This window comes from Lycium barbarum, chromosome 10, assembly GCF_019175385.1.
Source record: "Lycium barbarum isolate Lr01 chromosome 10, ASM1917538v2, whole genome shotgun sequence".
NCBI classification, from domain to species: domain Eukaryota; kingdom Viridiplantae; phylum Streptophyta; class Magnoliopsida; order Solanales; family Solanaceae; genus Lycium; species Lycium barbarum.
This window is the reverse complement of record NC_083346.1, coordinates 123,449,958-123,475,555: the sequence shown is the minus strand read 5'-3', so window position 1 is coordinate 123,475,555 and position 25,598 is coordinate 123,449,958. Positions and strand designations below refer to the sequence as shown.

At 32.1% G+C, this 25,598-nt stretch overlaps 2 protein-coding genes across 2 annotated transcripts; one reads left to right on the top strand and one right to left on the bottom strand.

Annotated features, from left to right (window-relative positions):
* Positions 1-15,029: 15,029 nt before the first annotated feature.
* On the top strand, positions 15,030-19,052 carry LOC132614257 (serine/threonine/tyrosine-protein kinase HT1-like). Its single transcript, XM_060328671.1, has 3 exons — positions 15,030-16,437; positions 17,324-17,779; positions 18,760-19,052. The coding sequence occupies exons 1-3, from the start codon at positions 16,012-16,014 to the stop codon at positions 19,009-19,011; spliced, it is 1,134 nt and encodes a 377-aa protein (XP_060184654.1). The 5' UTR covers positions 15,030-16,011; the 3' UTR covers positions 19,012-19,052.
* A 4,905-nt stretch (positions 19,053-23,957) lies between these two features.
* Positions 23,958-25,087, bottom strand: LOC132614130 (uncharacterized). Its single transcript, XM_060328497.1, has one exon. The coding sequence runs from the start codon at positions 24,897-24,899 to the stop codon at positions 24,324-24,326; it is 576 nt and encodes a 191-aa protein (XP_060184480.1). The 5' UTR covers positions 24,900-25,087; the 3' UTR covers positions 23,958-24,323.
* Positions 25,088-25,598: the final 511 nt, after the last annotated feature.

Below are 25,598 nucleotides of genomic sequence, written 5' to 3'. Positions count from 1 at the left end.
ATTCTCTCTTTGGTGTGTCGCGCTATATTACGCGGTCTTAAATTAGGTGCCGTTTGGCCATAATTAGCAAAAATAAAATCACTTTTTGGGGAATTTTTGAAGTTAGAGTTGTGTTTGACCATAATTTTTGAAATTATAATTTTTGGTGAAATGTAGTGTAAAAAAATTGAAAAATAAGTTTTTCTTGTTTTTGATATTCCGGAATACAACTTCAGAAAAAAGTGAATAATTTTTATGGCTAAACGCTAAAAGTAAAAAAAAGTTCCGGAAAAAAGTGAATAATTTTTATGGCCAAACGCCCACTTAAGTTCTATAAGAATTTATTGTACAGGTTTTTTTTTTTTTTACTTCCACCTATTACTAGTTATACTAGTATACATTACATTCTCGAAACTAAAATAGTAAAAGATACTGTTAAAATGTGACAGAGAAAACAAAAATAGAAAGCAGAAGTATTGACAGTACTTTTAAGTAGGGGTGTCAAATGGGCGGGTTGGGCTGAAATTAGCCCAATTAAAATGGGTTTAGGTAATAAATGGGTTGGGCTAATATTGGCCCAAAAGTTACTTGAGCTGAAATGGGTTGGGCTGAAATGGGCTAAAAATGGGTTGATTCATGACCCGCCCAACTTGACCCAGTTTTTTTAAATGGTCTATTTTCTAGAAAAACATTTTTCGCGAAAAATATTTTTCTTGAAAATTATTTTCGCGGATTTTTTGTGAAAAATATTTTTGAGGAAAACATTTTCCGTGGTAAATATTTTCAAGAAAAACACATTTTTCGTGAAAAATATTTCCCTTCATATTAAACATATTTTCGTGAAAAATATTTCCCTTCATATTAAACATATCACAAACTTATAAGATACTTGATACAAGAAAAGTGTATACATAAAAAAAAAAAAAAAAAAAAGTAAATCTCAAGTAATAAATTCAAATTTAAGTAAATCTTAAAAATGAGCTAGAATTGGGCTAACATTGAGCTAAGTTGGAGATCACTTTAAAATGGACTATGTTGGGTTGGGCTAAAATCAGCCCAATATGAAATTATCTTGAGCCCAACTCATAAAATCAGTCAAATTTGACACCCCTACTTTTAAGCTACTCCTTCCATTCTAAATTTCACTTTTATTAGTTTACTTTAACATATTAAGAGAAAAATAATTTTTTTTTCTATTTTATCCTTAACATTAATTATTTTTTTCTAAATTATTTTCCAAATCTATTAAAACTAAACACCAATTAATATAGGTATCATAGTAAAATATAGAGTTCATTTATTAATTTTTATTGGGCGTGTAAAGTTAAAAGTGAACGGAGGGAGTAATAAATTTTTGAAAATGATATGCACACGTCTCCTTAAGTAAATCTAACGTGAAAAAGGAAGGGAAAAAAATAAGTGTTTTTTATATTGTATAGAACACAGATACGTATGATACACAAAACTTTTATGTTTGATATGGCGTAATTTGACCAACGAATCTGTGAAATATATGTGGCACATACTTTATTGCTAAACAATTTTCTCAAGACCAGATGCGCTAGTCTCCTTACGTAAGCCCTTCACCAGTGGCGGAATCACACTATACCGAGGGTGTTTATCCAAACTCTCTCAGCGGAAAAAAATACTATTTTTACAAGGTTAAAATTATTTTTTATGTATATATAGTAGATGTTGAACCCCTTAGGCTTCTTCGTATGTTTACTTTTTTATATTTTGAACCCCCTCGGCGAAAATCCTGACTCCTCCACTGCCCCTCACGTAAAAAATGTTCGAAAAAAATAAGTTTATGTAGAACAAATTGAGCACAAATTCTAAAGATTCACAAGCTTTCGTGCTCGATGTGGTGTAACTCAATCAACAGGTTTTTAAAATACTAGATGGCCTATGCCCGTGCTGCGCACGGGCCCAACACTTCGGATTATAGTGTATCTATGTATATGTAATTGTGTTTAGATAATAATATATATATAGACTATGTTCAAAATACGATTAATATAACATTGTAGTTTGTGCTCCGTATCTAGAAATTTATTTTATTCGTGTTTGCTACGAAAATTTATTAATACTTTTTAAAAGAGAAGACTTGTTTAAAAAGAAACTATTTTCCTCTCTTTGAGATAAAATAACAGCAATATTTAAGCATCAGTTGATACTTTCAATTTTAATTCGATTAATTTAACGGTGTAAAATACTTATTATTTTTTATCAAATTTTGATTGAGATAATTCTAATTCAAATTATTAAATTAATTTTACATGTTTAAAACGAAACAAAGTAAAAATTGATTTTTTCCTTATTCTAAAGAGTCCATCATTATTGATTTAATTGTTTGATTTTCTAAGCATTTGTTTTTTAACATTGTTTGTTTTATTAATATGGGATTCACATTTTTTTTTTAATATTGTCTGATTCTGTTAATATGGGGTCCACTTTTTTTTCCCGTGAGTTTGGATGTGGTCAGTTCCACTTTTTTTTCTTCCTTTTTTTTTAAAGGGACAACGGACGGTCTTTATATAGTTTCTTTTTTTCTTTTTTTATTTTTTATATTGCTTGGTGTCGTTTAGTATGGGGCCCACCCTTTTGGACATTATTAGTTTGCATTATTTTTATGTATAATATATATATATATACTATGTTCAAAACACGATTGATATAACATTGTAATTTGTGCTCCGTATCTAAAACTTTATTATATTAGTGTTTGCTACAAATACGCATGGTGTTTAATGTGGGGCCCACAATTATTTTCACATTTAGTAGAGTAAGGAAAAAATGAAAAAGTAATTAAATTCTATCTTATTTTAATATATAAGTATTTTAAGTATGTTACTGTACAATAATTTCATTTGCTCCCACTAATGGATTGATACGCACGCGGTAATGAATCCATCATTATTGACTTAATGAGATACTTTGAAAATTACATGAATATTGCTTGATTTTTTAATATGGGGTGCACTTTTTTTTTTGACATTATTAATTTGCATTATTTTTATGCATATATATATATATATATATATATACTATGTTCAAAACACGATTAATATAACATTATAGTTTGTACTCCGTATCTAAAACTTTATTATATTAGTGTTTAATACGAATACAAAGTCTTTTTTGACATTATTTTTTTTTAATATGGGGTTCAATTTTATTTTTGTTGATATTGCTTGATTTTGTTAATACGGGATCCACTTTTTTTACCGTGAGTTTGGAGATGGTGGGTTCCACTTTTTTTTTATATATATATTGCTTGATGTTGTTTAGTATGGGGTCAATATGCCCACATTTTTTTTAACATTGTTTTTTTTTTTTTAAATATGAGATTCACTTTTTTTTTCAATATTGCTTGATTTTGTTAATATGGGGTCCACTTTTTTTTTTCTCGTGAGTTTGGATGTGGTGGGTTCCACTTTTTTTTAATACTGGATGTTGTTTAATATGGGGCCTACAATTTTTTTTAATACTGGATGTTGTTGAATATGGGGCCCACAATTTTTTTTTTAGGGTCTGTTTAATATGGGGCCCAAAAATATGGGATTCGCTTGTTTTTTCAATATTGCTTGATTTTGTTAATATGTGGTTCACTTTTTTTTCCCGTGAGTTTGGATGTGGTGGGTTCCACTTTTTTTTTAATACTGAATGTTGTTTAATATGGAGCCCATAATTTTTTTTTAATACTGGATGTTGTTTAATATAGGACCTATAATTTTTTTAATACTGGATGTTGTTGAATATGGGGCCCACATTTTTATTTTTTTTACAAATTTTTTTTTAGGGCCTATTTAATATTGGGCCCAATTTTTTATTTTTTTTATGTTGGTTGGGGGGGGGGGGTCCACACACGGACGATGAAAGAAGCACCAACCGGTGCTTCTAATATAGTAGAAATATTTGGCCTGAAACTTTAAATAGGACAACTTCCTGATACCCTTTTTCAACTTATACCGTTTTTCAACTAAAACTTTAAATACTCTTCATTTTACAGTATTAACTATATCATATACAAACGCCTGCTAATATATATAATTTTTATCACTCATGTTTCCCTTTAATTTTATGTGATTATATTTTATTACAAAATAAAATTAAATTGTTGTTTTGGATTATTTTATTTTATTGGAATTGACGGGTTTTTTTTTTTTAATAATTATGGTTGAAAATTACCTATGCAGAGAGCACATCACATTAAAGTTCCAAATTTAAATAATTCAACAAATCTAAAGAGGACGAAGCACTTTCTATTTAAGTTGCTAACAGAAAGCCAATGATGTTACACAGCAGATCTTGAGGTGACAGTTAGTCCGTCAACTTTTGGCTTTTTATGTAAATAATTCTTAAAATCTATTTATTAATTTCCATATTCTTTCCAATCTTTCTCTTTTGTTTATTTGTGTCGGTGGCAAATAAGCTATTGCTATCTATAGGTCCTGGTTTGTCATGTGAATAACTTGGCCAAGGTCCCCTACGTATATTACTGTTTAAAGTTTAATTAAATCATTAAAATGATATAAATAAACCCTTTAGTAAATATTGTGTTTATATTATTATATTATAAAGATGATAGTACAGTCAAACCTCTGTAACGACGCCGTTTGTCCCAAATTTTTTTTGTTGTTGTTACAGAGGACATATTAGAATACCACATAACATGAAATATTGGTTTCAAAGAAAACTTCATTATTATAGTGAAATGTTGTTTCAGAGGATTGACTGTATTTAAAGAACTTTGTCCTTTTAGTTACATAATTGTGTTTTAAATTAGATTATGTATATTTATATTTATCAATTCTTAAATAAAGATAATATTACTTATTCACATATTGAGAAAAAAGTTATATTTATCTGTATATTTAGAGCTAATATTTATTAATAGTTAATATATATATTTATATATATATTTAGAGCTAATATTTATTAATAGTTGATATATATATGTCTTAATCTTAAAAAGAAAAAAAGACGTTAACAGGAATCAAGAATAGAGATTTAGAAGGTACCCAAACGAGTGCAAGATAATTGATATTTGAATTTCTCAATTTGTTAAACTGGTATAGTCACTTTCAAATCTTATGTCCAAACAGGGTGGTTGACCTTTTGCTGTCACAATTTAGACTCAAATTAATGAAACACGTTCATTTTCTCAAGCTTAATAAGCTTCAAATTATCACATCATAATCAAATATACCAAGCTATCATAGCCTAATGATCTACGAAAATAATTTTGGATTTTATGATTAAAGGTCGTGACGGAATGAAAAGTACCTCTTCATATATTCTTAATCAGAAGTCTTGGATTAAGTCGAGGAATGAAGACGCCTTTGGTAGAATTAGTTAACCCCAAAATGAGACTTCTTTGCACATATTATGTGTTATCCAGTATCCGCATTGAGTCCGATTATTTCAGATTTGCTTTGTGTAACGGCATAAGAGCCATTTAAGGCGAAGCCAGCGCTTCCTATCAAGATTTTTTTCATACTCAAAACTCGAACTTGAAATCTCTAATTAAGAGTAGAGGGATCCTATCCACACAACACAACCTTTGGTGGTAACTATTTTGATGTTAACTAGTTTTGAATAACCAAAAATACATGTCTAATGATAAGCTGAATATTTTAAGCCAAAAAAAGAAGAAGCTGAATAGAGCAATATGGACTTCTAAGGTTATCAATGGATAAATTCGTTGCTTGTTACTCCTACATTATACAAAATTCGAGCTAGATATTTGCTTTATTACGCAGTTTCACTATTTTCATGACTCATATGATGCGATCTAATAGAATTTTAATCAGGGAGAAAAATATGGATCAGGTTTGTAGCTTTACTAAGTGTAATAGTTAATTCATAATTTTCTTTTGCAAAAACTGAAGAAAGTTACACATTTAAAGGACTCATAAAAATCTTTTCACGTGACCAGATACATGAAATAACTTGTTAATTTTTGCTTCTTATTTATTGCAATTTGTATTTTTTATGGAACAATCATTTATAATTTGTTATTTTATTTATTTAATCTTTCTTAAAATAGCAAGATTGTTATTTGACGTAGACAGAAATTAATGCATTTGTTGACTAAACTTGCGCAAGGTTTCTAATTTTAAAAGTTTAAAACCGATCATTTATAATTTGTTATTTTATTTATTTAATCTTTCTTAAAAATACCAAGATTGTTATTTGACGTAGACAGAAATTAATGCATTTGTTGACTAAACTTGCGCAAGGTTTCTAATTTTAAAAGTTTAAAACTGTACCAACCAAATCATTTAATTTTAAAAGTTTAAAACCGTATCAACCAAATCATTCTATTAAATAACTTAGAGCTAATATGCTTCAAACAATATAATACTAATGTTAATAAACCACCAACTTTTAGGGAAACTTGAGCTACATGAATAAACAAACACCTAACTTTAGGCTTAGGAAAGCTATTTTGTACGTTATGTTTGGTACTCATTATTATTGTCAATTGATAATTGTTAGTACTACTATACTATCAATTGTTAGCTTCTACCAATTGATATTTGCAACTTATGGCGGATTTTTACTATATAAATTTAAAATATAAAAAAGTAAATAGACGAAGAAGCCAGACAAATTCAACATGCATATACTATATAAGTATATATACATAAGCAAAGTGTAATTTTCCAGCGATCCGAAACTCCTCGCGCCCTAGCCCACCGTTATCACTAATTAGGCATAACAAAATGACTTTCTAGCTATAAACTCTAAAGGGAATATTTGATATTTATAAGGTCACCTTTTAATTGTTTAGTTTTCCAAATTATTCTATGTAGTTTTTGTTTTCAACTAAGTAGAGAGTCTCCTGTGACTTGCTTAGAGAAAGATCAACGATTGACAGATCACTCTGTTTTGTTTATTTTTTGATTTCTCGTTTCATTGATCAATCAATGATAATTAATTCAAAGGCATAAACTCTTTATTTCTTTTTATTAGCCCAAGCACATATCATCGATAAAGATAGGTAAAAATCAGACTTAAGTGGAGAAAGAAGTTTCGATTCGAGAGTTTTGAGGGACAAGGGAAGAAAATCAAAATAATTCAAATATATAATGACAATATAGTTAGTGTTATAAAATAAAAACTATGAAGTAAATACACAGAAGAAATATGTAGAGAGAATATGTAGAGAGATATCAGATTATATTACTTCTGCTCTTTCAACATTGCATCTGTGCATCCTATTTATAGAAGCAACAGGACATGGGATATTTTGAGATATTTTGGGATATTTTGAGATATTTCTAACTTAATGGATATCCACTAATTTGGGATATTTATAACACTCCCCCTTGGATGTTCATTAATAGATGATGTACCTCGTTAAAACCTTATTAAAAAAAAAACCCTGTGGGAAAAAGTCCTAATGAAGGAAAAAGAGTGCACATATCTAGAAATACGCTTTGAGAGCTGCCTCATTAAAAACCTTACCAAGAAAACCCAATGGGACAAAACTTGGTTAAGGAAAAAAGAGTACAACGCGTATTTCACCCCCCCTGACGAAAACCAAGATTCAGATGTCGGAGTCTTCGCATTCCAATCTTGAATATCATCTTCTCAAGAGTTGAAGTTGGCAAAGATTTAGTGAACAAATCTGCAGGATTGTCACTTGAACGGATTTGTTGCACATCAATATCACCATTCTTCTGGAGATCATGTGTGAAAAATAACTTTGGTGAAATGTGCTTTGTTCTATCTCCTTTTATGAATCCTCCTTTTAATTGAGCTATGCATGCAGCATTATCTTCATATAATATTGTGGGTATTTTTGTATCACACTTCAAGCCACATCTTTCTCTGATGAAATGTATCACTGATCTCAACCACACACATTCTCTACTTGCTTCATGAATAGTGATTATCTCAGCATGATTTGAAGAAGTAGCAACAATGGACTGCTTGGTCGATCGCCATGATATAGCAGTACCTCCGCATGTAAACATATAGCCCGTTTGAGATCGAGCTTTATGTGATTGAATACATTTCCCGAGACTTTAAACCAAATGCTTCAGGCATTTTATATCCTTCAGGAATTTTCATATAATTTCATCAAGTAAGCCACATAGGCTGTGACAGCATCCATCAGTATAAATAATGTGACATCTTCTGTTGTTTGGACTGCTGACCCAATAAACATTACGTTTACCAAGATGGATCATTTTACTTGGTAATTATTCTACGTCAACATGCTTTAAGAGACGTAGAAATCAAATCCTCACAGCCTTATACAATATTGCGCGCTATATTGTATATTGTCGACAAGATATCATGTTGTATCGGTTCGCAATTCGACATAACTTACTGAGATCTCATCACTTCATTATTTTTAGGTACCTGAACCTCCTATAAGGTTTATGAAGTGTTATGTCGTAGCTCTTCAAGAGCACATTGCCTCCTTATTATGATCATTTGCTCCTCCCTTTTTCAAGGATTATTATATTTGGAACCGATTGGTCTACCATGCTCCATGCACGCTGTAGACTTTGTCCTTCAGGGACATTAAGAGCATTTTGCAGATGAAATATGAAATAGTTGGGTCAGCAAATGCTTCCAGCATTTTACTTGAATTATCTGAGGATCATACTGATGATAATTCACAACATATTTCTTAGCTGCTTATTCTCTCCCCCTTATTTTAGTGACATATGTCCCCATTTTCTTTGGGAAAATCCATCTGTGTGCATCATGGTATATCCATTAATCATGTACCGCACATCAAATGCTAAAAGATGGAAATATCTAGTTCCTGACCCTGAACCAAATATGAGAGGAGAATTTTATCAAAATTTATTGATCTGAAGCATACAAGTGCTGTTGTATGCAATATATCATATCTCAGACCAACATCTGAAACTCTGTTCTCATAAGCAATGGTTTAGCTGTATTATGGAGGCATCCAATGCCAAACCAACTTAGATATAAATCAGCATTATCAAGATGATTGTCTTGATTACATATTCTGAAAATTGTGCTTCCAACTCAATTATTTTGAGCAAGCAACTTTGTAAATGTCAAACTGCCAGTTGACAATAAACATACATGTGACTGTCTTAAATAGATGCATCTATTTAAGACATCACATTGCAGGTGAAGGGGCCCACATTCACCTTTTATATTTTTCAGAATTTTGGGGATTCAGTCCCAACATTAGCTCGTGTAATCAACTTATCATGAGAACAAGCAACACAAACAAATTCTTGAAGAATCTTCTAGTTCTTCAATATGTTTTTTAATACTCAATTAGCACATCAGATTTAAATCAGGACGATCAAAATGGTCTTATCAACTGATAAAATTATCTGTACCCGTAAACTTCAAGTTTACTATGACGAGTGCTATTTCTTTTAATAAACTTCTGGTTTACTATTGCATGAAATTTTATGTCAAAACTTCTGGTTTATTGTGACATGCGATCTCATCATGCTCGGGTAACGCTTTACACACATGACCCTACCCGTAATAAGTTGGAGATATTCAATCTTCCAATCATCTGTAGTCTCAATATGATGACCATTTTTCTCGCTAGTAAACTTCAGGTTTACTATAATTTATTTTCCGATCGAAATAATTATGATCTGAGATGAATGGTACTATCATATATAAGCTCTTCGAGAGACATCAATTTGTTCACCATAATCATATATTATTTGGACACTGCTAGTGTCATGATACTTGTAAATAAATAATTAGCTCTTCTGGAGCCTTTGATCGTTAATTTCTATTACCAAATATTTCTTAAATACTTTTGGTACCATGAAAGTAAATTTCGACACTACTGGTGTCACGAAATAAACATTGAATTCTAAACTTCAATATTTCAAACATCTCCTTCAGGGAGATTCATCATTAACTGAGTATTTTGTATCTAAGCTCAAACACATAATAATCAAATCCTTCATAAAGAAATACATTAATTGGTATTTCCTTCAAGAAAATCAATAACAACTAACCATAATATATTAATGTGGTTATAGGAGAAAGCATTCTACTCTACTTCCTTTTGCCTTAGAAATATGTTTCGACGTACGAGAGGTACATGTAGCAATGTCTAAATTTCAGACCACCAGAATATAACATCTACATTACTTGTATTTTATCCCTCCAGGAGATAAGTTGTGGTATTTATTCATCCACTTCGGGAAATGAAACCTGATTATTTAAATGTGCTTGAAATACGGCGCTTATCAATAGCTCGTTATTTTGCTCAAACACAAGAAGACATTGCTTCAGAGTATTTCTCATATATTTTGGTAATTCTTTCTGCTTCAGGAGTAAAGTTTCAGAGTTTTACTGCTTCGGGAGTAAAGTTTCAAGTTTTACCACTTCGGGAGTAAAGTTTAAAGGTTGACTAATTCAGGATTAAATTTATGAATTCTACTACTTCGGGAGTAGATTTCAGAGTTGTACTATTTCAGGAGTAAAATTAAAAGCCTTACTACTTCAGGAGTAAAATTAAAAGCCTTACTACTTCAGGAGTAAAATTCAGAGTCTTACTACTTCCGGAGTAGAATTCAGAGTCTTACTATTTTGTGAGTAGAGCTCAAAGTTCTACTACTTCGGGAGCAGAGTTCAAAGTTTGCTACTCCAGGAGCAAATTTATGAGTTTAGTACTTCAAGAGTAAAGCATATAATATTAAGAATATTTCTTCTCAATTATTCTATCTCTTCTGGAGATGGATCATGATATTTTCACAATCAGATGCACGTTTATATTTATAACATTTATCAAAAGTTTTAATTCTTCAGGAATAAAACATAATTATCTGAACGCGCCTTAAGCATATCAAATCGTGATAGCTTATAGCCTCTTTTAATATATTGCTACTTCAGGAGCAAATCGAGACATACATATAATGTGGAGAATTTTTCTCTAACACATCTTCAATCATAAACACAATAAGCCCGTAAAAATATTACCACTTCTGATGTTCACGGATATAAACTCATTTAATCAATTCATATTTGCGAACTAACCTTCCAGTAGAATATTGGCATAAGGCCTTCAGCAACTTCGAGGCTTTCAAAGTATTTGCTCAAGATGGTTGAGACTCGTGCTGATAACGTGTTATAAAATAAAAACTATGAAGTAAATACACAGAAGAAATATGTAGAGAGATATCAGATTATATTACTTCTGCTCTTTCAACATTGCATCTGTGCATCCTATTTATAGAAGCAACAAGACATGGGATATTTTGAGATATTTTGGGATATTTTGAGATATTTCTAACTTAATGGATATCCACTAATTTGGGATATTTATAACAGTTAGGTTATTTTGGTTTCTTTCCAAGAGCCAAAATTGATGAGGAATGAGATGGAAAGTAATGTTTGTTCTTCTATTTTTAGAGTACAATGCTATTGTTCAAGTGATTCACCAAATTAGTTGAGGTGGAATATCTAATTTTCAAATTCTTTGAGGTGTTTGTCAACAGAATTTAGTTGAACGAAAACTTTGATTTCAAACTGGTCTCCCTCTTCCATCCATTTCCTATTAGGAGAAAATGAACTTGGTATTGCCAATTAAATTTTGTAAGTAGTGTTGCTGCATTTGGAAAAAAATATAAACTAGTTACGGACGATTAACACAAATATCCGTTTTTATGCCATTATTCAGATTTTATCTCTAGTTTTTCAAAAAAGTGCAAATATTACCTATGAGGCATAAAAAAACATTAAAATGTCGTTTAAGTCTACAAAATCATAGACCATGGCCTAACGTTTTCTCATAACATTTTCAATTTGCTAAAAAGAAATCTTTAAACCGGAATCTAAAAGACCCATAAATTGCAAGAGAAATAAAAAAGAGGATAATGTACTAAACAATCATCCCAAAAAGGGTTAACAGATGAAAAATTGTGACTGATTACATGGGCAACTGAGATTGATTTGGGCCTCCTCCCCAGCCCAGAACAGTTGTGTTTTTCAAGTGTTGGGCCTGAAGCCAGTCCAGATCCATCATCTTCCTCATGGACCATCCACATGTACAAGGCAATTTGCACGATTAGCGTTATTCGGGGGTGGTTTTTAATTTTTGTCCCTCAAATTGCTGATTTTAATTTTTATCCTTCGTCGAAAATACCGAAGTTTTGAGTTCGAACCCCCACTCAGTAAAAAATAAAAATCACAGGGAAAATTTCGTAGCAAAATTAGGCCTATTCGGGAACTTTTGTAGAATTCCAGCAGAATAAAAAAAAAAAAATCTTGTCTTGCAAAATTTCGCAAGGCAAATTCTGTCTTCAGGCAAACTTGCCTTAAAGCAGAATTTTCGCGAAGTCTTGCCTTGTGAATCTGTTTTTTTGACTGAGTGAGGGTTTGAACCCAAAACTTCGGGGATTTTCGATCACTTTTTTAAGCGAAGGGCAAAAATAAAGACAATCGCCTTTGAAGGTCAATCCGTGCAAAAAATGCATTTACAAAAGGAACTCATTGAACAATCTTTTGGTTGTTCACACAAAACTGAAATTTAAACCCAAACTGAAATATTTTTGAGATTTGTCCATCTTACATGAATCACGTTCAATTAATGTAATTTTAGTTCTCGGGTATAATACTTGTTTATTTATTCTATTTGTACCATATAATTAACTTCATATAATTATATATTGTTTACTAATTAGTACTTCGAGAGAGTGTTATCCACTAGAGGTTCTACAAGAGTTTCCACTTTGCGGCGTGGTGGCTGGACCGCTAAGGGAGTGACTCCGAGTATAAATCACGTTAAATTTGTTGTGGTCGTGTAAGTCTTAAATCCCGTCCAGTCTCTTTTGGACGAATGAGGTGACTTGAAAAACGCGTTCTCATTTACGGTCCATCAAAACGAAGAGTTAGGCATGTAGTAAAATTTGGGCATATGTGATGTGCCTTCTTAAAATTTAGTGGAAAAAATCGATAATTTGAAAAAATATGACAATGTGTCATATGTCATCTTGCCACTTTGTTATTTGAAAACAATTTTTTTAAAAGAATCTGCGACTCTCTTCTTGGTCAAAATATTTAAAACGATAATGTTTCTAGTGAATTTAGGAATATCTTTTGCCATCTTGAATAGGACGGTATCATACTTGAAATAATTCCAAACTTATACGAATTATTTTGGAATTACTAGACTTGTCTTACAAGCAGATTGAAGACTCATGTAGCTATACTTTGATTCCTTTGGCTAATTAAGAATGCCCCTGTTACTTGGTTCAAATTATGCCAAATCAAACAAACAACGTTAACAAGAATAATAAAGTGTTAATAAGGACTGCCTAAACATAAAGAGATGTAATATAAATTAAAGAAGGGATGGAATGCTAACATAGGATGAGGAATTCAAAAAAAGCTTTTTATTTTTTAATTTTTAATTTTTAAAAGTAATATTCAAGTGCATATTTAGATTCAAACGTTTAAATCTTATAAGAATAACGGAGCCTTACTTATTGCCACTTTGTTATTTGAAAACAATTTTTTTTAAAGAATCTGCGACTCTCTTCTTGGTCAAAATATTTAAAACGATAATGTTTCTAGTGAATTTAGGAATATCTTTTGCCATCTTGAATAGGACGGTATCCTACTTGAAATAATTCCAAACTTATACGAATTATTTTGGAATTACTAGACTTGTCTTACAAGCAGATTGAAGACTCATGTAGCTATACTTTGATTCCTTTGGCTAATTAAGAATGCCCCTGTTACTTGGTTCAAATTATGCCAAATCAAACAAACAACTTTAACAAGAATAATAAAGTGTTAATAAGGACTGCCTAAACATAAAGAGATGTAATATAAATTAAAGAAGGGATGGAATGCTAACATAGGATGAGGAATTCAAAATAAGCTTTTTATTTTTTTATTTTTAATTTTTAAAAGCAATATTCCAGTGCATATTTAGATTCAAACGTTTAAATCTTATAAGAATAACGGAGCCTTACTTATTGCCACTTTGTTATTTGAAAACAATTTTTTTTAAAGAATCTGCGACTCTCTTCTTGATCAAAATATTTAAAACGATAATGTTTCTAGTGAATTTAGGAATATCTTTTGCCATCTTGAATAGGACGGTATCCTACTTGAAATAATTCCAAACTTATACGAATTATTTTGGAATTACTAGACTTGTCTTACAAGCAGATTGAAGACTCATGTAGCTATACTTTGATTCCTTTGGCTAATTAAGAATGCCCCTGTTACTTGGTTCAAATTATGCCAAATCAAACAAACAACTTTAACAAGAATAATAAAGTGTTAATAAGGACTGCCTAAACATAAAGAGATGTAATATAAATTAAAGAAGGGATGGAATGCTAACATAGGATGAGGAATTCAAAATAAGCTTTTTATTTTTTTATTTTTAATTTTTAAAAGCAATATTCAAGTGCATATTTAGATTCAAACGTTTAAATCTTATAAGAATAACGGAGCCTTACTTCAGAAGTTGTAACATGAAAATCTTCAGTATTTATGCAGGGAAACTTACGTAAATGTACCTTTCAGCCAACTAGTTTACCAACATGGCCGTAGTATACACTACCTATACACTTCAGTTGTATATGTTGTGTATAGGTATGTATAGTATATGTATATTTAGTATAAAGTGTACACTTTGGCTGTATATGTTGTGTATAGGTAAACTAGATTGCCGAATGGTATTAGGCTGTAATTTTCCCCTTTTGGTTTTCGGCTTCCCATCCGATGACCGGCCCTGACTTATTTGAGCTGCGTAAGGCCTATTAAAAGAGAAATCACTCCCTATCAAGAGTTTTTCCATATTACTGCTCAAACTTGAGAACTTTGGTTAAGGGTGAAGAATTTTATTCATCCCACTACAATATTCAGTGGTTATTATTAATGAAAGATGTTCTTAATTCTTATTAATTATCTAGGAGTTGAAAATTCAGTAAATAAAAATTAAAAGAAGAGAGAAATGAGTTTATAAAGCTTTGACAATGTGGCCACTTGCGCACTTTTAGCATTGATTGATTAATGCAAAAGGAGAACAAGAGAAGAGTTAGGATTTTAGAAACTCACGAGACATCCCTGAAAAAACTCTCTGCTTTGAGAAAAATTCATGTAAACTGCTTTTATTTCAGATGACTATTACAGAAAAAAGTTATGGCAATTTCACAAGACAACAACTCTCTTTCTTTCTTGGAAAAATTTGCACTTTCATGAGCCTTCTTCTTCTTTACTAAATCAATTTTACTTTTTCCATTTCTGTTTTTTGTAACTTGCAAATCTTGATGAGCTTTTTCCATTTCTGTTTCTTGTAACTTGCAAGACTTGATAGATATATGAAAGTTCATGACTTATTTTTAACTTTACCTTTTGCAATCCATGTTTGTTGAACCAGTTCATGCATTTCTTGAAATTCATGCACACACTCAGAAGATCAAAAACACAAACACCCTTTGGAAAAATGTCTCTATCTTGACGATTTTCGACATCTTTTTAGGCTGAAATAAGTGAAAAAACATTTGATCTTTTTAACCAATTTTTACTTTCTTCCTTATCTGTTTGTAGTACAACTTGTAGAAGTCTTGATGGGCTTTTTTCTTCTTTGGAGATTAACTCATCTTTCCTTCTTCTTTGATAGATATATGAATGAAGTTCACTTGTTTTTAACTTATACCCTTTGATATCCATGTCTCTTGAAATCAGTGCACGCATTAAGAAGATCAAAAAACACCCTTTTCAAAGTGTATTTTTAGGCTGAAACAAGTGAACAAGATTTGATCTCTAACCAATTTTTGGTTTATGTCAATGGCTACTTCTTGTTAACACTTTCCAACATCTTGAAAAAAGATTTGATCATTAACCAACAATTGGTTTCTATTTCAATGGCTACTTCTTTTTAACACCTTCCACCATCTCTTTAGGCTGAAACAAGTGAAAAAAATTTGATGTTTTAACCAATAATTGGTATTCTATTCTTGTTAACACTTTCCAACATCTTTTTAGGTGAAAAAGACTTGATCTTTAACCAAATAATTTGTTTCTATTTCAATGGCTTCTTCTTGTTTCAATCCGTTTAGGCTGCGAAGGTCGAAGAGCAATCAATTATCAGTTCCACCATCATCATCAAGAAGACAGTGGAATTCAGCAAATATAGAGAGTATGGAGAAGAAGAGATTTGACAGTTTAGACTCATGGTCAATGATATTGGACTCTGATAATGTTGAGACTTGGGAAACTTCAAAGGAGGATCAAAAAGAAGAATGGATAGCTGATTTATCTCAGCTTTTTATTGGTAATAAATTTGCATCAGGTGCACATAGCAGAATTTATAGAGGAATTTACAAGCAAAGAGCAGTTGCTGTGAAAATGGTGAGGATTCCAACTCATAAGGAGGAGACTAGAGCTAAGCTTGAACAACAGTTCAAGTCTGAAGTTGCTTTGCTTTCTAGACTCTATCATCCCAATATAGTGCAGGTCAAAGTTCCTCTACTTATTGCACCATTCGTTATAATTTATGTGACGTAGTTTGACTCGATACAGAGTTTAAGATAGAAAGGAAGAATTTTGAAACTCGTAGTCTAAAACATGTTGTAATATTTGTGTGGTCGTAAGAGTTTTGAAACTTGTGGTCTTAAATATGCCATAACATTTGTCTCGCCATAAACTGTTTTCAATTAAGGGTGTGTTTGGAACAAGGGAAATTGTTTTCCATAGAAAATATTTTCCTCGAAATGTTTTTCTGAAAATAAATGATTTTCTTACTTATTTCTTGTGTTTGATAAGTAGCACAAAATTTTATCCAAGAAGCATTTATATATATAATTCACGCAAACACTATAGATGAAAGAAGTGGGGATTGTGGAGTGGGGGTCGATGGTGGGGTGTTGGAGGTGCGCAGGAGACATTTATTGTAAAATGTCAATTTATGGAACTTGGTTTCCCTACTCTCACAAGGGTTTTTAATTCTTAAGGAACTTGTTTTCATGAAGAAAATATTTTCCAAAACATCTTGACCAATCAAACATGAGAACATTAGAATTTCCTACATACCAAACACACCCCTTGGGGTAAATAAAATGAGACAAATGCCATGTCCTTTAACTCTTTTGTCTTTGGCAGTATTTTGACATTATCAATTCAATCAATATGCTGCAACTTTAACAAATTAATGCATAGTCTACTAATCTATGTTGCTCGGACTCTTCAAATATACTGTCGGTGTGTGTCGGATCCTCCAAAAACTATGCATTTTGAAGGATCCGACATGGGTGTTGTAGCATTTTTGGAGGATCCAAGTAACATACCTACTGATAAATTCTTGCTAATTTCTTACAAAAAACATCTCTTATTTATCTTACAGTTCATTGCCGCCTGTAAGAAGCCTCCGGTATATTGTATCATCACAGAGTACATGTCACAAGGGACACTGAGGATGTACCTCAACAAGAAAGAGCCATATTCACTCTCAACAGAGACAATTCTGAGGCTAGCCCTCGATATATCGCGAGGAATGGAGTATCTTCATGCACAAGGGGTGATCCATAGAGACCTGAAATCGAGTAATTTACTCTTAAATGATGAGATGCGTGTTAAGGTCGCGGATTTTGGCACGTCGTGTCTTGAAACGCAGTGCAGAGAGGCCAAAGGTAATATGGGAACATATCGATGGATGGCACCGGAGATGATAAAGGAGAAACCGTATACGCGGAAAGTTGATGTTTACAGTTTTGGGATTGTGCTGTGGGAACTCACAACAGCTTTGTTACCATTTCAAGGAATGACACCAGTACAGGCTGCTTTTGCTGTTGCTGAAAAGGTTTGCCTAATTTAAAACTCATTCTTTCATATAATGAAGTTCATAGTTGATTTTGTGTCTTTAGTTTAAATGAAATTGCCCTGACTCCTGAGCTAGGCCAAGTAGCCTAGGGTGCAAATGGCCTTCGTTAAACGTTACTTTTCGCAGCTCTGGATCCAGAATTTGAATTTTATGGGTTCGAGTTCTAAATTCCATCTCAATCTATTTGATTTACTGGGTTCAAAATTTATTTTGTACTTATTGAGTGGATTACGGGTTTGGATGAACCCGTATCTTATACATTGCATCAGCCCCTGACTTCTTGTATCCAAAAATTAACTGTTTTAGTGTTTGTCATGTCATATAACTTATACTGGAGAGTTAAAAGAAAGAGATGATAGTAACAATGCAGGAACAGATGGCATTCTTGAATATCATTACTACTGTGGTTTATTCTTAACTTAATTGCACCTGTTGCTTGCGTCATAACTCACATAATAGACTAATAGAGTACAAAACCTCTTATATTACCTACAAATAATGTATTACTGTTGGATGGTTTATGGTCCTGGAAGCACAAAAAACACTCAGAAAAGTCTCAACCAAATGTATGAGAAGCAGAACCAAAAGTTTTTCTCTACATAGAACCCAGTGGCTTAAGGTACGGGTTCCACTGAACCTTGCATTTTTGACAAGAAGCTTAGATATATGCTATGTGAAAACTCATTAAAATTTCAGTAAATATTACATTTTGATCCCATAATTCTAAAGTTATAACGGGTTCAGTAGTAAGAATATGAAGATCGAACCCATTATGCTTAAATCTTGAATCTGCCTTTGCTGATGATGTGCCAAATGGAAGGCATGGCCTAGTTTCTTTTACGTTTGGCGTCACATTACCCATTTTTAAAAAGTTTTTCACGTTTTAAGTTGATCTCATCGCATTTGAGATTAAGATGTAGTTGATTAATTGATTGATTAACACGTTTGCTAATTTGCAGAATGAACGACCACCCATGCCAGCGAGTTGTCAACCCGCGCTTGCACAACTCATAAAGCGTTGTTGGGCCGCTAACCCTTCAAAGAGGCCAGATTTCACGTACATTGTATCTGCTCTAGAAAAGTATGACGAATGTGTCAAGGAAGGGCTTCCGATGACCCTTCATTCAGGGCTAGTTAGTCGGAACGCCATTATTGAACGCTTGAAAGGCTGTGTATCCATGAGTTCTTCATCTATATCTGTAAATGTCTGAATCTTTATCAATCAATAATAATTCTTAGTCATTATATAGTATCATCTAATTGTTCAACAGGTAATTGGTAAATTACTAGCTACTTGTATATATGTTCAATTCTGTTCTTGTTTATATGATGTAACATAACATGTGTTGAGGAAATTTGATCAACATTATTGTGAATAGACTTCAAAGGTGGCATTTCAACTATCTTTGTCTATGATCTCTTGATCAAGTGGTCAGCGAAGTTAGGAACTTAGCTAAAGGTGTTCAAGATTTAAAATATATATATAACAACTTTTACCCATATACTTAGTATAATTTTCTATATACATAGTAGAAATTCCCGACGAAGGATGTTCAACTGACCACCCTTTTGTATGTGACTACACCTAAGACTTCATGTATTACCTTTCTTGAACGAATCATTGATAAGGGTTGGGATTGATTTTGAATCTTAAAGAGATGTTATACAAGCAGAGCATTCTCAGATATCCTGTACTTATATATCAAAATGAATTTAAGTTATACACTCTGATAGTGTAAATAATTTCTATATGATCTTTGTGGTTTAGCCTGTTATAGAGGTTAGTTATTTCTCCGCAGTGTCAGTGGCATAGTTATTTCTCCGTAGTGTCAGTGGCACACAAATAGCCTATATGGCGCCTGTAGTTCCACCCAACTACAAGTCAATCTTCTTTTATCCCAGATTTTGTGGCACGACCTTCCGTTTTATGTTATGGCCTCAGCCTGGACTTGCTAAGTTGTTGTCATATTCCTGTGGCGCATTGCATTATTGCATATGCTTGGTCTTCTCTATGGTCACACCTTGGGATGGCTACGAACATGTTAGCCCCTCGCATTGGGACCTATTAATGCATATCATATAAATTTACCAGAAATTACCTTTATAAGTGATACGATTATCTAATTCTTTTCACACTATCAATATGTGAAATTTAAACTCATTAAAAATACTGCTTCTGGTACTCAAGATTGATGCCATACTTTTTGAATCTATATATTTTCCTTAAAACTATTTTAAATTTTAACTTAATGTTACTTGCTCGAGCTAACATTTTGACATTATTCATTAATCTTTAGGACTTAAAATCTTCGTCAAAGTACTACCGGTAGTATTATCATTAATTCAATGGCAAACATTTTCCACTTTCTTTCATAGCGCCAAAAACACTAATTTCAACATTTTTCTTGACTTGTTTCACACGTAGAAAGACTCATTCAACAGAGAGTTGACTCTTCTACAGGAAAATGCTCCACGTAGATTTAATTTTGACTTGGTCACAATTACTCATAAAAAAGAATAAAAAGAAAAGTCTTTATTATAGTTACGTGTAATATTTGATTATTTGTAATCATAGACTTTGACTAATGACTAATTCGGAGACAAAGTCCATGGCTATCTCATCCCACTTTTATTACGTAGTTGAACATACCGTAAGATCCTACCGATTTCTGGTGCTCGGTGCTCAGTTTTAACCAGTTGACACATTAAGTATTAATTACATAGGTAATCTCTTATCCATTTACCTTGTAATGGAATAGACCGATTCAAAATTTCAAAACAGTATTTGTGGAATAGTATTCATTAGTTACATTGGATGTGAATTTAGATTTTATTTGTTCCTTCTGAAAATATTCAACTATATAAGTGTTTATACATATATATAGGTAGGGGATGCAAAGGGTTAATTAATAACCTTCTCCATTAGAATAAATACACGTTATATATAAGATCAAAATTGTTTTTTATAAATGTTATTTTATGACTTCTTCTTTTACTTACTTTTTTATATTTTGGATCCTCTAGATAAATATATCTTACTTAGAAATTTTGATATTGACATCAGAAAAGATATTATAGTACGAAGCTTTGTGAAGATTAATGACAAGGGAATCTAGGATAAATTTATAATACTGGCATATTCTAGAAAATTATATTATCATTAAAATGAAGATTGTGTGATTCCTGTTAATCAAATTGTAATTTGATTACATAAACTAAAGAACAGTGTGTTTATTTTGAGCCCACAGAAAATTATGTTTCCTTAAAGAATTTAATCCCCTCACAGTTGCCAAATGTTTGGATTAATTCTTCCCAGGATAGAACGAAATTCTATTCTGCAATACCGGCAATGGAAATTGCAAAATTTCAGCGAACTCAACGAATGGTAGTAATCACACGACACTTATTGATTTTTGGTTTTGAAAAGAATGCAGTATGAGGGGAAAGGAAATTGCGTTTTTCAAAGAATAAAAATGTTTTCAGTTTTTCAGTGTAAACAAATGAGGCGAAGCCTCTGAAAATTTATAGCCTGTTATTTTGATCTGAACAAGCATGAAAGTGCCTGTTCGGTGAAGGAGATGACCGTTGATCATCGTGATGCCCGTTGGGAAAAAAAATTCCATTGGAAAAAAATAATTTCGCGAATTTAATGAATTAAGTTAATTTTGCGAAGACGAAGCCGAGTCGAGCGACGACACAAGGGGTGGTCCTCTTCTCAACCCTTTATGAGCTAGAGAATGTGTTGCTTAATATAAGCACACACATAACACTTTCAACCACCAATATGAGAGAAGTGTTCACTTGAAAGGTTGTTTTTCAAACTTTCATTTCCCTCCACTTTTATTTCCCTCCATTTCCCAATTCATATTTCACCTTTAAAGTCCCTCACTTAATGCATTTGTGGACTTTAAACTTAACAGATTGTGTATTGTATATTTTATTCAACATCTAGTAATTTGATGATGGAGGGAATATGAGTTGATATCAATATCCTTACCAAAGCAGTATTTTAAAAGAATGACCTATGGCAAGGAACTATAATACAATTAAATTAAAGATTGGGTTCTCATTATTTTATAATAATTTGATGATGGAAGGAATAGGAGTTGAGATCGATGTTCTTAGCAAAAAATATTTAAGACATGACACGTGGCAAGGAATTGTAATACTATTAAATTAAATATTAGGTTCTGATTATTTTTATTAAAAAAAAATCTAACAATTTGATGATGGACGGAATAGGAGTTGAGATAAGTTCCTTAACAAAAAAAAAATGGACATATAATAAGGAATTATAATATCATTAAATTAGAGATTTGGTTCTGATAACAACATCTAATAATTTGATTATGGAGGGAATAGGAGTTGAGACCGACGTCCTTCACCAAAAGAAAAAAAGAGCTTTTAATTAGGTACCAATGATTGATCATTTTATATCAATGAAAAATCTGTAATTATTTTAAGGAAAATAATTAAAATTAAAATAGTGCTGATGCAGGGAACTACCGAACTAGTTTGTTGGTAGGGAGAGAAGGGATCATGACCTGTCCAAATTAAATATCGAGTTTAATATTCCCTATCTGTTTAACAATTGTTGTAAATGGAATGCACAATATTAAATAATAATTTGGTATGAATATCGAATGCAAATAAATTTTTATCTTAACATAACAAATTTCAGGGCTCGATAATTTCTCGATAGTCAAATAAATCTTTACTCAAAATTCTTGCCATCTCATCTAGTTATTTCCTTGATAATAGTTGGATCTATTTCCTATGACACCCATGACGGAGGGTGGGCCAATTATGGCTAGCCGAAAAGATGACTTAGACAAGTTTCTAGATTAGCAAACTTCTAAAGAAAGATACATTTTACACCTGAGTTGAATCTCATATCAAAATAGGAGAGGAAAGCATTTTACACCTGAGTTGAATCTCACATTGTGAGAAAGTGACGCGTTTCATAAGGCATAATATAAGTTCACATGGTACACGTACTTTTGAGCTCGATTATAGCGTAGCCCAAAAGATACATTTGTGAGGTCTATCGTACCAAAAAATACCACGCGTTATGAATTTGGACGGTAACGACCGTACATGTTATAGCCTACCACATAATTTTTGGGTATGTTTGTTTCTCATCTTAGGCTATTACAAATATTTAGTGATAGTTGAGGAAACACACAAGTAGCATAACATGCATATCTGACTCATTCATGGCAATATGACAAAAACTAGAAGTAGCCTTTTCAGTTTCCTCGAGCCAAATGAAGGAATGTTGGTTCTGAATATATGCACAAAATCAATTCGAATCACTCGTAAACCACAATTTTAGACCTTGTCATTTTATCAGGCTAACAAAAGGTCAATGGAATACTACTTTTCTCAATTTTAAGATAATAACAATAATAGTGGCCGACCAGTTCTAATAAGGTCTTCAAACTGTCCATAGATGACCAAGAATTTCCCACCTCTTACTGTCTTACATTGACCATAAATAAACAAAATTCTCTAAATTTTGTATTTAAGTGAAAAAGATGGAGAAACAAATCCATTATTTTATTTATAAGTTTCGAACCATGCCAGCTGCAAAAATCTCTCTATCATCAAGTGGAGTACTTTTGATTTCTCAATATATGTTAAGGGGTTGCGAGCAAAATGATCAAAACACTTAATTTTAAATGTGAATTCGGGTATATATTTTTATATTTTTTGTAAAACAAAATGTACATATTTGCACGCTACATGAAAAGTACTACAAATCGACAATTCTGAATATTTAAAAAAAATTAAGAAATGATAACCAAATAATTTATTCAGAAATTTATATGACTCTGAATAGTAACACCTTCACATCAAATGGTGCAAGTAATAAACAAAATTCACTAAAGTTCCATTTTTCAAAGAATGTAAAACATATAACTATCGACTGAATACGTCTCTCTCTTTTTTTCCTTTTTTTTGAATTTATTAGCATAAAAATCCAACAGAATGTATCTCCTTTACAATATATTTCCTCAAAAAGAAACAAACTCACTTTCCTTGGACTTGGTTTATTCTTTATCTCAATCACTCATAACTCTTAAGCAAAAGGGAAAATTAAAAGGAAATCCTAACATCCTAACTAAGCATTGATGAAAAATATGGAGACAGAGAATAAAATTGAAAGTGAACATTCAAAAAGGGCCATATTTTACATTGTTATGAAGGGTCTTACAGAACCCCCAAAAAATAGGAACAGGGACAAAGAACAACAAGAAACTAAAAAAAACTTCTATAGAAGTGAAAAATGGACAAACCACCCAGGGTTGTGAAAAAATAATAAGTATTCTTTCATCCTTAACTAAAGGTTTTGGGGTCGAGCTTATGTTGGCTACTTTGTTAGAGAGTACTTTAACCGCAATGTGGGACTTTCCGACTCGAATCATTTAACCAGGCCACAATACAAGTACCGGATAATGGGTGAAAAACAACCAAAATGAACAAAACCAACCTAATTTTTTTCAATATTACCTTAAAGTTTTCAGATATGCCAAACACTCCAGAAGCTTTGACCAAGAAAGCTCACAAATCTTCTAACAGACCCTTTCTCATTTCCTTCATCCAGTTCTCTATAACCATCTTCACTAACAACACCATCATTGCTTCCACAAGTTTTCTCACACATTTCAGTGTTCATTTTAACCTCACAAGAACCACCATATGATCCTATGTTCTTATTCCTCCTCTGCTTCTTGCTCTTTCCTTTTTTCTTCTTCAATACCATGCCTTCAAAAGCATCAATAATCTCATGAATGAGTTGATGATTAGGAGATGAATCCCATTTTACCCAGTAACTCATATAGCAATTGAAACAGTAGCAGTTGAAACAATATGGATGGTCTGTAGAAGTGGTGGTTGAGTTTTTGTGAGTGTTTCCAAGATTGTTGGAGAAATTATTGGAAGAACAAGCAATTAGATACGCCAAGACTTGTTTATCTTCTTGAGATAAAGCTGCTGTTAGTGTCAAGATTGTAGCTGGTAACAAAGAAAGCTGGTCTGATAATACTAAAGGTGAAGTAATTGGATGAACTGTGCTTTTTCTACAAAGATTCTTCATAGTTGATTCAAAGAAATGGAAGTACTAAGGAAAATGAAAGAAATAAGGGGGTTTTGTGGTTTAGAGGATAAGGGGAGAAAGAATTCTTTTTTGAGGTCTTTGAAGAGTTGATGAGGTCTTGTTATTTTTTTGAGAAGAGAAAAGAGAGAGACAAGGTGCATAGAAGTTGATGACAATACTTTTGGGCTTTATTGTAAATGATGAAAGGCTTTATAGAGAGTTTTGATTGGTCTTATTGAATTCTCATTGACCCAAGTAAAGTACTTTTTGCACGGATTGCCCTTCTTTTGGGGTGTTCTTTAAATTTTGCCCCTCATATTTATGTTCTTTAAATTTTACCCCTCATATTTGTGTTCTTTAAGTTTTGCCCTTCGATTGGATACCTGAGGTTCTGGGTTCGAATCCCCGCTCAGGGGGAGTGTATGCTGAATCCGGCATACAATCCTTAAGGAAAAACTAAAGTTATGCCGGAGGGAGTAGACTTTGCTTTGAGACATATATTTTATTTTTTTTACTTTTCAAGGTAAACTTTTAATTATGCCTCAAGGAAAAGTTTCGCCTTATGGGGCATACTTTTAGTTATGCCTTAACTAAAAGTGTGCCCCATAAAATATAATTAAATTATGCCCCATAAGGCGGAACTTTTCATTAAGGCAACACTAAAAGTTTGTCTGAAGGAAAAATTCTGCCTTATGAGGC

Excerpts from the sequence above, each read along its gene's own strand:
- LOC132614130 (XM_060328497.1), bottom strand. The coding sequence starts at position 24,899 with ATGAAGAATCTTTGTAGAAAAAGCACAGTTCATCCAATTACTTCACCT.
- LOC132614257 (XM_060328671.1), top strand. The coding sequence starts at position 16,012 with ATGGCTTCTTCTTGTTTCAATCCGTTTAGGCTGCGAAGGTCGAAGAGC. Across the intron at positions 16,438-17,323 it reads ATCATCCCAATATAGTGCAG|TTCATTGCCGCCTGTAAGAA; the intron begins GTCAAAGTTCCT and ends TTTATCTTACAG. Across the intron at positions 17,780-18,759 it reads CTTTTGCTGTTGCTGAAAAG|AATGAACGACCACCCATGCC; the intron begins GTTTGCCTAATT and ends GCTAATTTGCAG.